Raw genomic sequence first — 16,700 nt, 5'->3', positions numbered from 1 at the left:
ACTCGTGGAGAATCATTTTCCTGGACCATATGCCTTGGGGTTGGCTGTGTGGTTGTGGGAAGGCTCTTGTTATCCCTGCTTGTGCTTTGTCAGTCCGGTGTTTTCCTGCCCCCGCTCTGCTGACGTGGCTCTGAGGAGACCTGCTCCACCTGGGTCCCTGCATCCCCCATCTGTGCTGTCTCTGGAGAACCCGTAGAGCATTTTAACTGTCTGTTTGAATGATGTTGGTTATGCCAATTGTTATTTTCATTTCTGTAACGTTACCCTGGTTGACTCTACCTCTTACTAACCTCTGGTTATTGTTTTCGCCTTTTCTGTTCTTTTGCTAACAAAGTTGCATTGACCAAAGCTGACCTGCAAGGTAGAGAAGGTTCTTGCTCCCATTACCACTTTGGACTGAAAGATACCCTGTTGTCACTCTTGGTATCTTTTCTTTAAGGGCCTTCAAGCTGTCACACCTCTTGGACAGCATTGGTTTAGGGGAGGGGGCTGAACCCTTGTTTTCAGAAACAGTGGTGGGAAACCCAGATCAGTGAATGCAAAATAACAAACGCTAAGACCTTTGAGGGACGAGACCATGATTCCAATTTTGGGGGGACTAAGGAGGTTTGACAGCATCCTTTACTGTGACTCCTCAGAAGCATATCAATCCACTTCTGGAAATGGTTCATACCTCTCCACATAGTTGCCATGGATGGGTTGGCTCTTTTTAATTTATTCACCACAGAGGAAGGCAACACTTGGAAAGAGAAAAAGAAGAAAAAAAAAAAAGGTCACTTGGGTTCCTACTTTATTATTTTCTGGGTCAGGGAGGTCATTTCTCGGGACTTTGGAGTGCTTGGGCCTTATGAATGAGAAGGCCATTTTCTCTTAACTCATTTTAGAGAAAGATTTTTAGGCATTTGGGAGATATTAATGTCATTAAAACGTTCTAGAGATTTATGTTTCCTATCGGGGATTTTAGTTGAGCACTTTCATTTCCTGTTTTGTGATCTAAAGGAAAAAGTACTCTTGGGGAAGAAGAGGATCTGTCAGTTTTATCCTGAATACCCTTTAAAATGCCTGCATGTTAGATGTTAGTGAATATCTACCACAGACACTGCTCCTTCTACCATCCAAAGAGGCACCATCCAAAGTCCGTCATGGGCCACTGGTCCTATCCTTTCAGGCTACTTGACTCAGAATAGCAAATCAGGAAGGCATTTTGGGCATCTTTAGAGGATTGAGCTTCAGATGGCTTCTGGGAGTTTGCAACCAGCAAAAATTGTTAAAAGTGGTTAAGAGCAGGGTAGCTTTAAAAACACTGCTTTTCCCCTAAAAGATCATTTATTTTGCTGCTACTTGCTATATGTCATGTGGGTGACCAATACAAGTGTCCATGTCTTGGGTGGACATAAACTACATGAAGTCTCTCTCTAGCCATTTTCCTGTAACTTTTTTCTCCATCCCTTCTTAGCAGATTCACATATATGCTGAAATATAATAAAATTAATGAAAAGAACAGACACTGAATTAGTATTTTGAAGTCCAAGGTAGTTGTACAATAGCTTTGAATTCTTTCTTTCTTTCTTTCTTTCTTTTTTTTTGCTTTCAATTTCAAAGAATGTAAGGGGCCTTTCAGTAATACTGAAGGCTGTTGTTTTTCAGAAACTGCTCAATTGTCAAAATAGGGCTACTGCATGTCACTCTGTAACTGGAGGGGGGATGGAGCAGGATTTGATCTACAAGAAGAGACAATCCAAGGATATCAAAGCTTGTTGTGATCAGATTTATTAGATAAAACTAGAGCGTGACATCTCCTCCCAGACTTTATTCTTCACGGTAAGAACTAGGTGGATTTTGAATCCCCAGAACCTAGCATGGGACTTTTTACATAGGGGCTCCCCATGCAGCAAAATGATCTTAAAGTTATCATCCAAAGGAAAAATGGTTTGTAGGAATCATACAAAGTACTGGTTGATTTCTATGCCTCTTGTAAATTATTGACCAAAGTATAGTACAGATTTAGAAACATAATAGTTTGGAATATCCTAACTTTGCCATTTATAGTATCAACCAAGTCATCAGTATGGTCTTTATGTTATTACTGCCTTGACCCAAACTCTCTTCCATTCTTGTAATGACTAGAGAGTCTCTTTGTTTGTGGCAGGAGCTGTTATTCTTGGTAATTATTTTGGGTCATCTTACTCTTTCCCCATATTGTGGCAAAAGACCTTTAGGATGCAAATTCCTTTACTTTTTATTCTCCTGACATTGGGGTTTGGACCATTACTCATGCTGGCTTTTTCAGCTATAACCTGTGGGCACAGATATTACGAATTACCATGAAGTGTGAAGGGCAGTAAAAACATATGACAAAGAAATGAGACAGTTTGAAATGTAAAGGTAAATGGTATTCAGAAAGAACTATAATAATGGGGTCTAGGAAGTGGCCTGATGAGTCTGGACAAGTCAACAGTTTGAGTCCTCCTATCATTGTGTTAGGGGTATGTTGTTTTTTTTTTTTAATATGTATGTATGTATGTATGTATGTATGTATGTATGTATGTATGTATTTAAACTTCTCCAGTGATTGTGTTATTCAGTTTTAATGGGAACTCAGCCATTCCTATGTGTCAGGCACTCAGTGAGGCACTGGGATTACAGGTGTGATCGTCTGAACACACATGAGTTGGCAGGGGATCAGCCAGTACGGACAATGCAGGGTGAGCACTGCTTTTCTAGAATGGAGAAGGATCACGCAGGGTGAGCAGGGAGGAGGGCTGCTGGACTGTGCAGGGTGGCCATGGTAGGTGCTCAGGGTATATATCTCAGGCAGAGTTTGAGCTGAGTTGGAAGGACAACATATATTTGAGGTACATGAGAGATGGAAGCACATTCGAGAGTTTGGCCAGTTTGAGGACCGACTTGAAGCTCAGGATGGTTGAAATAATGTGCATATGGGGATGTGATCAAAGATGAAGCTGGGAGCGGTAGAATGGAAGCCGGCAATGACGGTGTGTTCCTGTGAGGAGTTGGGCATTTCCCTGAGGGCACTGTGAGGAGGACAGAGACTTGGTCAGCTTCTCATTTTATGAAGATCACTCTGACACCAGGTGGAGAATGGAAAGGAAGGACAGGAACTGGAAACAGAGAGAGCATTAGGAGGGAAGTAGCATATTCCAAGATTGAGGGAAGAGGCTTGAACCTGACACCTGCTATTTTAGGTGGCTAAGGAGGTAAACATGTCTCCCTCCCAGATGAGACCTCTGAGGAATGAGAAAGAAAAGGAGCTTTTTCTCCTGACTGTTTCCCTTCTACCCAGCTGTGTTACTGTTTCATATATCAGATACATTTACACATGATGAGGAAAGGTGTCAAGGAAGAACTTCCCTAATGGCCCTGGGTCAGGCCAGACTTTGCATCCTTCCAGGTTAGGAGTGGGAGTAGGAGCTCCATTGAGGCACACAGGGTGGGGGGGTGTTACATTGCTGAGAAGTACAGTCCCTTGAATCTCAGGGTCCCTTGAAGAGAGTGACAATATCTAGGGACCTTTTGGAAGTAATTTTCGAATTCCTTTTTATTGTAAGAGGGGTATTCCTGGAGAGATCCCCTAAAAAGCTGTCTAATAAGAAAGGAGCTTACAACTATCAGAGAAACATTAAGTTTGACCTGTTGAGGATGAAACAGACGAGTTATAAACTATAAGAAATAAAAGAATAGCTTTTGATTGGGTTAGGTGATGAATGAGAATATGTTCTTCCTACTTTCCACTATAATTCCCCTTAACACGTTCTATCTCTGGAGTTGAATGGCTCTTTTTTTAGAAATGTAATTCATTCTTCTGCCCAGATGGTGGGCAGGTGGAGTGGGGTGGGGGGGAAACCAAGGATTGATTAGATCTGCTTCCAAATGCTTTGTATCTTTGAGGAAGTCAGTGAATGTATTGGGTTTGGATGCCTTAAAAACCCAAAGATCCTTTCAAGTAGTTTTAGATAAGAGTTGCCATCAAACACTTCTAAGGGGGAATTTTCATTCTGCAACTATTTTTTACTGTGAAGAATATAGTTTTCCACTTAATTTTCTCCAAAGCTAAGGGCTTTATCACATTCTCCATTGTATTTTATGTTAAAAAAAAAAAAAAAGGTGTAGCATTTGACCTAATAGAAATCAGTCCCTCAGAAATGATTTGCCTTATGGGACATAATGAAAGATAGGAATTAAACAGAGCTTCCCCCAAAGGCTCTTGCCTTTTGCCCCTCAGCATCGTATGACAGAGGCTTCTTACAAGAAAGCTGTGCAATTGTGACGTACTGCCTTAATGTGTCTTGTTTCTGGACTCCTGACCAACTATACACCCACCTAAAATAGAGAGAACTTGATTTTCCTCTCCAACAGAGTTGATAATACCCTTTATTGAGGGTTTACTTAGTGCAGGCACAGGCTAAGGACTTGGTATATTGTGTCTCCATCAGGATCATGACCTTGCGACCTCAAGATGACTTTCTGGGCTTTACATATGTTATCTTATTTAATCCTCACATCATGTTAGGTAGCAACAATTTCCATCCCTATTGTACAGATGGGAAAACTCAGGTTCAGAGAATTTAAGTGGCTAGCCCAGGGTCACATTGCTAGTAAGCGATGAAGCTAAGTTTTAAAGCCTATGACCTCTCTCTACTGTGCCATATGGTGAGAGTCTGGACTTGTCTATTTCCAAAGCAGGGGCACTACCCAGGTGACCAGAGGGTATCTGAGAACGTCCTCTAGCTGGCTTTATGGTAGATGGTGTTTATGTCAATATGATTTCACTAAGTTCTAGATGATAGTTGCACAGTGTTCTTTAAAACAAACTGCTTTTAAATTAGCTGTCTTTTCATTGAGCTTGCCCTTTGAAACCTCTTTTCTCTCTTTTTAAAAATGCCCTCTGCTACCCCAACAGACCACTATGTCAGTGCTGAAAAAGAAGGAAAATCAGAATATGAGGCTTCAGTTTGCATTTTTCTGAGGCAGCATTGACTTTCTGATGCGCTGTTCATGATTTTAGAAAGAAGAAATGATCCAATCATTTGACCTTTATGACCCGGGCACTCTCTGAAAATAGGGTGGGTTGAGCAAGAAGGCTTCATGATGCTAGTCTTTCTCTCTCCTTCACCAATCCCCCAACAGGGGTAGGCATAGGTGCTCCCTCCATTGTCATGCAAGTGTCCCGTGTGTAAATCGCTTTACTCACGAGGTGTGCATACTTTGCAGTTCATGGACCATCAAGGGCAGTGCTGTACTAGATTTTGCAAGCTGGTTGACATCACGTAACTTACATTAGCTTGAAATTGGCCGTGGTGGGAGTATTTTACACTGTGGAAATCAGGTTAGAGAAATATTACAGATCAGGGTTTGTTGTTGTTGTTGTTCTGGTTGTTAAATATTTACCTGCAGGGAGCTGATCAAAGGCCATTGGAGATAAAGACCTCATGAGGGCATCTTAGTTTCAACCAATTCCCATGCCCATCTTGACTCATTTTATACTCAGTATATGATGAGAGGGCTGGAGGGATCGAGGAGCATAGAAGTGTTATTGAAACTGCCCCAGTGTCTCCAGAATGTTGGATTTTATTATTAGTCTTTTTCACTCATCATCCTAACCAAGTGACTTTTTTGAACCTTCATTTGAGAAGAGGAAACCATAAACACCTGAGCATGCTTGCTAAGGGCAGTGTTGATGCCTTTCTGAGCATTAGGAAGACATAGATCTTACCTTCAAGACAAAAAAGTAAGATCTTGGGAATACAGCTGCTCTTAGGTCTTTCTGCCATTGAAATATTTTTTTTAAAGATCTTATTTATTTTATTTGAGAGAGAGCGAGTGCGCGTGCACACATGCGTGAGTTGGAGAGAGGGGCAGAGGGAGAGGGAGAGAGAATCTCCAGCTGACTCCCCGCTGAGCAGGGAGCCAAGCCGGACAGGGGGCTCGATCTCAGGACTCCTGAGATCATGACCTGAGCTGATACCAAGAGTGGGACACTTAACCACCTGAGCCACCCAGGCGCCCCTGCCAATGAAATTTTATAATAATATTTAGGACCCTGTTCTCTGGCCTTGCTTAATCTTCTGTAAAGTGGGAACTAGAGCATTCACTTCTCAGTTGGCTCTATAGGAAGGACGCTTGACACATTTAAGGATCATTGCTTTCTTGTTTTAAAATTACATAGAAGTGAATTGGGTTTCTGCCAATTAAGGGGGATGAATCTTATGTTGTCTGTAAATGACAGACAGGTCCTCTAGAAAAACCAGGAGGACCCAACGCGCTGTGAATGTAGAGTTACTCTGAGAGCTACAGAGGGATCTTTGCTTCAGGGACCAAGACATATAACTAAGTAGGCTATCCCTAAGGGCACAGACACCGCCCCTGAAGCCTCAACACTTCAGTCCTTCTATTTTAGCAGTGGAGACTACAGATGGCTCAGGAAGCTGGTAAGGGTCTTGCACACGTATATGCACACATGCATATATCTGTATGTATTCCTCTTCCTTTTTCTATTTTTTTCCCTTCCTTCCTGCTCCATGACTGCTCATTCCTTCTTCCTCTATGAAACAATGTACATTTTAAAATGTGAAAATGGAAAGGTTTATGCACTTATCAGGAGTGGAGAATCAAGTTGCGGGTGGCAGAGAAGAGCTCCCCGGACAGCCCATGGCAGCCCTCATAAGGCTCCTCCCGTGGTAGCCGTGCTTTGCGAGGGGTGGACAAACCCTTTGTCTGGCACAGAGGTCTGCTGTGATGATGCTTCCACATTCAGGGTTCATGCATGGATTCTGAATCCTTTGACAAACACCTCATGCTTTGTGATTAAAGACGATGAGTATTATTAAGCCAGCCTTGCCTGGTGCCTACCAGCCTTGACCCATTAGGATAAATGGACGTAGGGCATCAGAACAGATGTACCACCCTCTAGGCTCCCCCGGTCACCAAGCCCACCACCCCAATATGACCAAGACCAGCTGGTGCTGGTTTAGCAACATTTATTATAAATTGGGATGTTTGAGGCATAGGTTTGGTTGAGTCCTACTTGGGCAATAACAGAGGGAAAATACACTCTAATAGAAGTGTTCTTTCCTTCAGGCAGCGCTTCTATCTCAAGGACCTGCAAGTCATAAAAGACAGTCTGTCAACTTTTGATTTTCTAGACCATGAAGAGGAGTTGACTGAATCAGTTTGCATGTACCGCAGAGGTGGATTTTAGCAGTAACAGGCATGAAATGACTGTCTGGGACAGTTCTTAAAGAGAAAAAAAACAAAAACAAAAACAATCCCCAATTCAAGCAGAGTGATGGGGAATTTGTGGCAGCCATCAGAGGTATCATCTGAAAAAGAAAAGACACAACGTGATGCTTTTCTGCAAACTAAAAACAGAGCAGGGAGTTAGAAACCAAAGTACCACCATCTCTGAGGACTTGTTGAGTCTTTTCTTATACGCTTCTGTTGCCTTGTCACTTCCCCGCTAGACAAAAAGAGTCAACATCTTGTCTCAAACGACTATGTGGCTATTTTAGTGAGGATTGGTTACATGTCAAATGCAAAAGTTGTACACACGATCTCTCTACAAGGGTTTCGGAAAGGTTTATTGCAGTTTTAAGCTATTAATAATAATTTTGAAAACATTCTAAATATATTATTCTAAAGGTTTATGTTATCTTAGAATTTTTGCAATTTTAGTTTGATTTGGAAGAATGTTTTAGACAAAAGTATTATTAAGTTCTTAGGAGTGCCTTATATTTATAAGTATTTGATACAGATTTTTGTTCTGGTATTAATACGTAATTGGATAAAACTAGATCTTCCTGTTAATTTTTTATTGAATTTTGAATTGAAATGGCCTTTGAAATTTTTCCTTGAAAAAAACCCCACACATTTTTACATTAAAAAGTCATCTTTCTCTGGTTATAGATTAGAGATACCTTATTTAAGTTTCTCTTGCTAAGCCAATGGTAACACACACACACACACACTCTCTCTCTCTCTCTCTCACACACACACACACACATTCACTGTATGGCTTACCTATATCCATAGAGGTTAGGTGGCTCAGCTGTTGAGTTAGCAAGCTTGGGTTTGAGATCTCACCCTACTACTTGTTACTGGGGGCCTCACAAAAAATATCACCTAACTCCGTGACTCAGTTTCCTTCTCTGAAATCCTTGCCTTCCAACTTGATCACCCGTCAAAAAATTCCTTTATTTTTGAAGTTCTGGATTATTTTAACGTTCTTCCTCGAGAAAATTATTCCTGTTTTCTGATTCTTTAATACTTTTAATTATCATTGCTTCATCATGTGTTTATAAAGATTAATTGAGTTAATATCTGAAATGCACTTAGTACAGTGTCTGTAAATCCCTTGTTTTGTTATTGTTATATCCTATGTAAATCCCTTGTTTTGTTATTGTTATATTCTCTTTGTACAGGATCATTTTATATCAATGAGGCACATTTAAAAGCATTGTTGGAGATTTTCTTTATCAGGGCAGTTTGGAATGTTTCTCTAATTTCTTTCTCTCTCTAATTTTGGAGACACTGCTATCTATGAGAAATAGAAACAAATATAAAATATAATCTGTTCAGGAAAGGATGTACTTAAGTAGTTTGAAGTAAGAACACGAGCTTATATTACCATCTAGAAAGTTTTTTAGACTCTAGTCCAAACTCTTATTCATTCCACAGTTCATACCTGTCCCTGGACATTGGGGACACAAAAGAGTCCTTGTCTCACTCTCTGGTAAGATTGAATTAGTCTAATAGTTAAATTAGGGGAGGAAATGTGGCCAATTAAATCCCACCACCACCACTACCTCCCCCCGAAAAGTGATTCCAAGTAGAAAATTGCTTGTATGAAGTGATATTGGTGAATTTTATGGATAAATTATTAGTTTGGAAAACCACTTGGCTTTAAGTCATAAAAGAATGATTCATTTGTTTTTCTTTTAATTTTGGTTCTCTTGTTCTTTCTTCATTTAACAATATTTCTGAGCTCTTACTTTGTACCAAATACTTTATCAGAAATTAGAGATATCAAGTTGAGCAAAACAGACAAGACTTCTGCCCTCATGGGGCTTATATTCCAGTAGGATGAGACAAACGATAAAAGTTTTAATAAATGGGGGCACCTGGGTGGCTCAGTGGTTAAGTGTCTGCTTTCGGCTCGGGTCATGGTCCTAGGGTCCTGGGATGGAGCCCCGCATCGGGATCCCTCCTCAGCGGGAAGCCTGCTTCTCCCTCTCCCGCTCCCCCTGCTTGTGTTCCCTCTCTCTCTGTGTCTCTCTCTGTCAAATAAATAAATAAAATCTTTAAAAAAAAAAAGTTTTAATAAATGACTTAGTTACAGGCAGTACAATTGTTGAGTTAAATAAAGAGGGAGATGTGATGGAGAACACATGAAATGCTGATGGGGACTTCCTGAAATAGGAGAGTAGGATGAAGAAAGCCCATCTTAAGCCTGAAACTTAAACAGAATAATAATGGACCGGTCATGGGCGCCCATCTTAAGCCTGAAACTTAAACAGAATAATAATGGACCGGTCATGGGCGCCTGGGTGGCTCAGTTGGTTGGGCGACTGCCTTCGGCTCAGGTCATGATCCTGGAGTCCCGGGATCGAGTCCCGCATTGGGCTCCCTGCTCGGCGGGGAGTCTGCTTCTCCCTCTAACCCTCCCCCCTTTCATGTGCTCTCTCTCTCTCTCTCTGAAATAAATAAATAAAATCTTAAAAAAAAAAAAAAAAAAGAATGGACCGGTCATTTGAAAATCTGCAGAAAGAACATTTCAGGCTGTAGGTAGAGCAAGAGCAGAGGACCTTGAAGGTAGGGATGGTCTTGAAATGTAAGAGCAGAGGTCCTAGAATGTGAGCAGGCCTCAGAACCACCCAGAGGGCTTGTCACAACTGAGATTCCTGAGACCTGCCCACAGCCAGTAGGTCTGGGCGGAGCCTGAAAAGGCACATTTGTCAGGAGCTCCCAGGTGATGCAGGTGCTGATGACTGGGGACCCACCCTGTGAGCACCACTGGGGTAGGGAGGGCGTGAAAGGATGAAGCGATGACTGGAGCACTGTGAGCTGGGGGCCAATAGTGGGAAGTGGCCCTAGGATCTCAGCCTCAATGGCAAGTGCAAGTTTAGTCTCAGGTCAATGAGGAGTCGTTGCAGGTTCTTTCAGCCCTCCCTCACTGCAACTGCTCTTGTTCTGAGGTGATGATAACGTAGTCTTTGTAGTCTTTGAGGATTATCTGATTCTGCATGGCACTCGCCCCCTAATGCACGTGCAACAAATTCCGTGGAATTTGAAAATAACCTGTAATTCCCTCTGTTTTAGAGTCCTGACCAACCTTTGATGAATAGGACAGATCGCTCACTTTGCGCAGCACGGATAGTCACCCATGCTCAGGTTTCGACAGTAGGAGACATAGGCAGATCAAGGGGCTGCAGTTCAGATCAGCTCAACATTGACTGAAACACGTTCTCTGTACGTGGCACTGTACACTTAACCCAGCAAGGATATAGTCAAAGCATATTATGATTTTTAGCAGCAGGCAGCATTCGATCTTTTGGGGACAAATACTAAAAAAACATATGAAACAATTAGAGGATTATATAAGCAGAGGACAGCACAGTGTGTAATAAAGTATTAAATTGAGTATTATCATATGTAAATGTTAATGATGCAGATAATAAGTGCCATAGCCACTAAGAAGTGGGAGAATTGTTCGAAGTTACTAGGGAATGTTTTATACCAGGGAGGCCTTCGAGCCGGTCCTTGGAAAATGGTGAAAATTTGGCTAGTTAGAGGGGAAGGGAAAAGCATGGAAAAGCCTTTGTCTTCAGATTCAATCAACATTCAAGGAATTACTGTGTTTTCCCAAAGTTTTTGCTGTTCTGCCTTTCAAAGGAAAGCCTTCCATGTGTTTCTGATTCTTGAGTACAATTGAATTACTAGTCCATTGTCTGGTAAGAGCTGTTTGGTCAGGGAGCCCTGTGGACTTCTCAGACACTTTTATCCTTTGAGAGAAGCTGTCCTGATTTGCCATTGTTAATGAAAATTGCACTACACAATGCTCAAGTTTAAGACCTACTGAGAACATGACCATGAACCTCATTTCATCTCCACATGGGGGAACCACACAGCATATAGAAGCTGCAGAGACCCAGCACCAGTGCTGCCCCCCGGTGGTAGTAATTGTCTCGAACTTTCTTATGTCATATCCTAATAGCTTTGTATTAGGAGTGACGGTCTGTATTGCTTCTACCCCTCATGAATAAATACAAAATGTCTCGCCACCCAGAAGACAAACCCTTTGTAGTCATGTATCTCTTTTGAACATGCATCCTTAGGACTCTGCATGCATGCATGCATTTCAATATTCTGTGCCTATGTGAGGCTTTGTTTTGGAAACGGTGAAATACGCACTTATTGCAATGGATATATTTTTACCCTGTCATGTGCTCTTTTGCATCAGATCCTGAGTAATATATCTGACGAGTCAAAGGGCTCGCCTCCTTTGCTGACTCTCTTGGGAGTTACCCTGAATATTAAGATATTTCCTGTTAGCTCAGATAATTTCAAAGGTGCAGGTTTATCTTTAATAAAGATAAGGTTAAGGCAGAAAATAGAAATGAAGAAGAGCGAATGGTTAAAGAGAGAACCCAGGCCGACCTAAGAGAGATTTTAATGACAATCTGTAAGTTAGAGATCACAAAACTTTATCAATTGCTTACTCATCTCCAGAAAAGATTGTGAGAATGCCCCCCAAATAAATGTAATTATTTATATGTCAGATACGAGTACTGATGTACTTATATATTAGTTGTTTATGAAAGACAAACAAAAATAGAAGTAATAAAGAAAAAAATTTTGAATGAATGTAATTTCTAATATTTTCTCCCTATCCCTCAAATAATCCTCTTTTGCATCCTCTGGCATATGGACGCTGCTTTTGAATATACCCTTCTGTAGACCGATAGCACCAGCACATGGTGCAATATACTGGTTCTCAAACTTTAGACTGCATCCCAATTTCCTGGAAGCTTGTGAAAACACACATTTATACCTCTTTCTGAAGTTTCTAATTCCGTAGGTCTGGGGCCCCATCATTTGCATTTCTGACAACTTCCCAGGTGATGTCGGTCTGAGAACTAACACTTTAAGAACCACTGATGTAGTTAAGAGCTTGAGTCTCAGAGGTAGTTTACCTAAGTTGGATATCGGAGTCCTTCCGTTACCAAATGTGTGACCTTGGGTAAATTATTTTACTTGTATGAGCTTACTTTTTTTCCCTTTTTCTTTTAATCTGTTAAATGGGTGATCATAATTACTTACCTCTTAGTGTCACTGGAGATCATAATGAGATAATGTAGACAAAGTGCTTAGTACCCAGTACTTACCACCTACAAAACACCAAGACATGTTGGCTGCTATATGCTTCTCTTCCTCTTCATATCATCAAACATCTTTTTAATGTCATAAAGTAAACTTTAGGGACTTTTATGCCTTAAGTCATAAGAATCGTGGGAATAACTTCTTCTGCTTTACCATTATACGTTTAGAAAGACCATATTCCAAATGACGTGACTTTCTAGTTGGATTGTAGAGGTGAAGCTCTTTTGCAAAGTCCGCCTAAGAGAGAACAATGTGTTCAGCCCTCTCCCTTCTGTGTGTAACTGTTGATAGTTTGTGGCTAAGTGTGTATTTCTGTAGTCTTTTGTATATACTGATTCTTGTTGCATGATCTAGAATTGACATTTTTGGCAGTTGTGGTTTTTTAAAAAATTTTTTATTGTTATGTTAATCCCCATACATTACATCATTAGTTTTAGATGTAGTGTTCCACGATTCATTGTTTGTGCATAACACCCTGTGCTCCATGCAGAATGTGCCCTCCTCAATACCCACCACCAGGCTAACCCATCCTCCCACCCCCTTCCCCTCTGGAACCCTCAGTTTGTTTTTCAGAGTCCATCGTCTCTCATGGTTCGTCTCCCCCTCCGATTTCCCCCCCTTCATTCTTCCCGGCAGTTGTGTTTTTGAATGTTTTGGGGCATGGGAGTAGCAAAGTAGAGTGCTTGCTTTGAACTTGTTTGATTGTTAACACTTCTCTCTCTCCTTTTTTCTTCTCTCCCTGTCTTCCTATGAATTACTAGGACCAAGTACCACCTGCCAGGAAGATTCATGTGCCAACCAGGGGGTCTGCATGCAGCAGTGGGAAGGCTTCACTTGCGACTGCTCCATGACGTCATATTCTGGAAACCAGTGCAATGATCGTGAGTACAACCTTTTCCATACTTGGGAGTTTTATCAGTGTTTAGAGGTTTGGAGAAACCTTAAGGGACATTATGTAAAAGGATGGCTCTTCTGAAAGACTTGTAAGCAAATTCCTCCTCCAGAAACTTGGAAAATAAGGGACTGGTGCTCTTAATGGAAGAGCAAAGAGACATTTCTTGCTCAGCATTACTAGATGTTTTCCCATTTGCTTACTCCCTGTGTTTTTTCTTTAGATTAGATTGCCTGTGGCTGAGAATCAAAAAAAACCCCAAAAAACAGTTCCAGCAATATTTTTGTTCTAAGGAGTTCAGCTTTCCATTAGCTAAGTCATCTGGATAACAATTTTGAGACTCTCACATTTGCATTGTCTAGAATTTAGAGGTTATTTAAGGAATGTAACTATTTTCTCAAAATTCTGCGTTTAGAGAACTTCTTAGATCTTCCAAACGATGAAGACATTCAGAGTTTATTATTTTTTCCAACTAGAAATGTTTAAAGCATTCTCAGGGGTTTTTCAAATGTTGGAAATTCCCTCTGGCTAAATGTATTGATATCTATTGGGTTTGTATGTACATGGTCGTTCTGTTTATATATGCATTTCTATTTTGTATGTATATTTATATGCATATATCTGCGTATTTGGTTCATATTGGAAGAGAGCCAGTTGTTATCTTTGTCCACTAGCAATACTTCTATCAGCTGATTTAATCCTAGAAGACTGGTTTCAGGGAGGTGATTCTAGAGATGATGGTGGAGATACTTCAGTTCTGTTGGAATCTATAACCCGTGTCTCCACTTCCTTGTTGTGTTACTTTCCTAACATGGCTATTTTTAAAGATGAGCCAAAACCTGAATTTTCTGAATACCTCTATTACAAAGAGATTTGTTGAAAGCCCTGACGTAGTGGATCCTGCTGATCTTCTGATTTTCTAAATGGTAGGAGTTTATTTTACAATCTGAACTCGTAGTTAGTTGGCCTCTTTGTTTTATAAAAAGATACATGGTGTTTATCTGAGCAGATACTAAAGTCACTTTGTGGTTGCCTAAGTGGGAGCAGGCACTGATTACAATGCCGTCTCTATCGTGTTTACTTGGTTTTTCTTGAATCCTTATTTCTCAACTGTTTTTTTTTTTTCCATGTGCATAGTTGCCCCTTGTTCTGTTTCTCATTTTTCTCCTAGCTTTTTGTCTCTATGTGCTCTGTCAGTCTCTTAAGATCTATCTGGAGAAACAAGTGGGGATTCTATCAGTGTAGAGAGAAACATCTTTGATTCTCATTGATCTAATGTAAGCAGTGCCTCTAGGTCTGTAACATAAAGGACACATTATCTGCAGAAAGTTTTGGCATCAGGTTGTTCTTTCCAAGTACTTGGTATTATTGAAAGTTTTGTTTCCATATTTATGAGTTGGAAATACTGTTTCACTCTGAAATAGGCAGTTATGGACCCATTCAGAATATCTGGGCAATTGTGCTATATGCTCTTTATTTTCCCTCCACTTTGTCCGCATAGGACTCACTGGGAAATCTTTTTATCCTAAATGGTGGCATAATGCTTCTTTATCCTCTATATCATAAATACAAACCACTCCTGGTAGAAAATGGTCAGGACGAGACTGCACATAGAAAACGCAAAAAGGTAAGTTACTCTAACTACGGTGAATAGCATGGTCTTCAGAAGGTATGTATACATTTTTCTCTCATTGACAAGTTCCTTTTGGCCACCCAGTCCCAGGCATCGTTTTCTGCTAAAAATCAACCAGGGTTCTTTCTGGCTTTCTATGATTTTTTTCTGACTTGTCAAGAGCAGATGGTGTCTCAGTCCAGAATGAAGACTGTTGCATTATCTGACTCGAACAATTTATCAATATATAATGAAGTACTAGAATGGATTGGGAAATGTCAACTTTCTTTTGTGACAGTACCATGTCATCCTTCAAAGATGTTTCTGAGATATCCAGGCCTACGTAGTGCATTCTGGGCTTTATTCTGTAAACAATACAGATGAAGAAGGTTTTATGGCAGAAGACCTCTGAGGCCAAATTGTTAAAAGAATCTACTTGCCTCAGCTCCTGTTGGAAAGCAGACCAGGCTCGTGTGATTAGATGGCTATATGGAAATGTGAGCAAGTGCATTTTAATTGCAGAATGTAAGGAATATATAGAGTTCAGATAGATATAACTGTCAAATGAAGATATATGCTTTTAATGAGACCAACTGCGTATATCAGAATGTTAGGTTGCTTAAAATTGTACACTAGATGCCTCTGAATCCAATGATCAATGTTGAAAGTATCGGGGGAACTTTTTCTTTTGGAATTAGCATGAGAGCCAGTTTGTTCCACCTAAAAAGTCAGCCTTACCTCTACATCATAGATCATAACTTTCTATATCAACCTTGACCTTTAGAGTTGTAATTTGATACTTTATCTCACAAACATCTTCAAAATTAAGTTACCTATTTTATTTTCTCTGGGCCTATGTTAGCAAATTCTTGGTAGCTTAGCTTGCATCAGGAGATGAGCCTTGACCTTCAGTGTTACCGGCAGATTCAAACAAAGCTTGTGCTTATCGTTGGCAAAGGCCATAGGGAAAATTGCAAAGAAAGGGGAACAGATACCATAAGTGAATAGAAGAGGAAAGATGATGAAGAAGAAATAATGGACAGAAAAGCAGGGCTGAGTCTTATATGGAAGAACAGAGGCCATTAGTAATTGCTTTGGTAGCATGCCTTCCACAGGTGGCCTGCCTTTGACCTAAATAACAGAAATGGAACATGACGTGATAATTGGCGTGTCAAGGAAATCTGGCCTTTACCTGATTTTTAGGAATAGTGTATTCTAAAGAATGTTGCATCTATCTAAAATACATTGTATTTCTTACAATGTTGTCATAGGAACCTATGGTTGGTGAAAGATTCTATCTAATGGCAACAGATTTTTTGGTGCAGGGCTGGAGGGGAAGGTTTGGATCTCTCATTTTCCATGAGCTATTTCTCAGGATAGCAGATGATCTCAGTTAATGGAAATGAAAAAAAAATCACAATTTCTTACTGCACATCCAAGAATAGAAACTCGTTTAATAGGAAAGTGCTAGGTTTTGATATTTTTCAAAATAAAGGTTTCGGTTCAGTTCATCATGTATAGAAAAGTTACTTATATCTGGGCATGATTTGCAAGTTTCTAAAAAAATGTTGCATTTTTAGGGGTCTCCACATTTTTCCTAGCATTGGTTCCTTCATTCATGACCTTTGATTTTTCTTGCCTGTTTGCCCAGTTGGGTGTTTGCTTGATGATTTTGAGGCGCTGTCACATAGATATCACCTCCATGAGTAGAGTTTATGTTTAGAAACTATATCTCATTTAGTATGAGTAGACCAAGCATGGATGGGTTTAACTTTATTCCATCATTTTCTATGAGCGCAT

The 16,700-nt window shown here is 40.4% G+C and overlaps 1 protein-coding gene across 4 annotated transcripts in view; it reads left to right on the top strand.

Annotated features, from left to right (window-relative positions):
• Positions 1-16,700, top strand: part of NRXN3 (neurexin 3) — a 1,459,332-nt gene that overhangs the window by 675,688 nt on the left and 766,944 nt on the right. For all 4 annotated transcript variants that reach the window (XM_021679606.2, XM_044918184.1, XM_021679607.2 and 1 more), the window contains one exon: positions 13,158-13,277. In XM_021679606.2, the coding sequence (XP_021535281.1) occupies positions 13,158-13,277 (120 nt within the window). The remainder of the gene's footprint in view (positions 1-13,157; positions 13,278-16,700) is intronic.

This window comes from Neomonachus schauinslandi, chromosome 9 (assembly GCF_002201575.2).
Source record: "Neomonachus schauinslandi chromosome 9, ASM220157v2, whole genome shotgun sequence".
Classification (NCBI taxonomy): Eukaryota; Metazoa; Chordata; class Mammalia; order Carnivora; family Phocidae; genus Neomonachus; species Neomonachus schauinslandi.
This window is presented reverse-complemented; position numbering and strand designations above follow the sequence as displayed.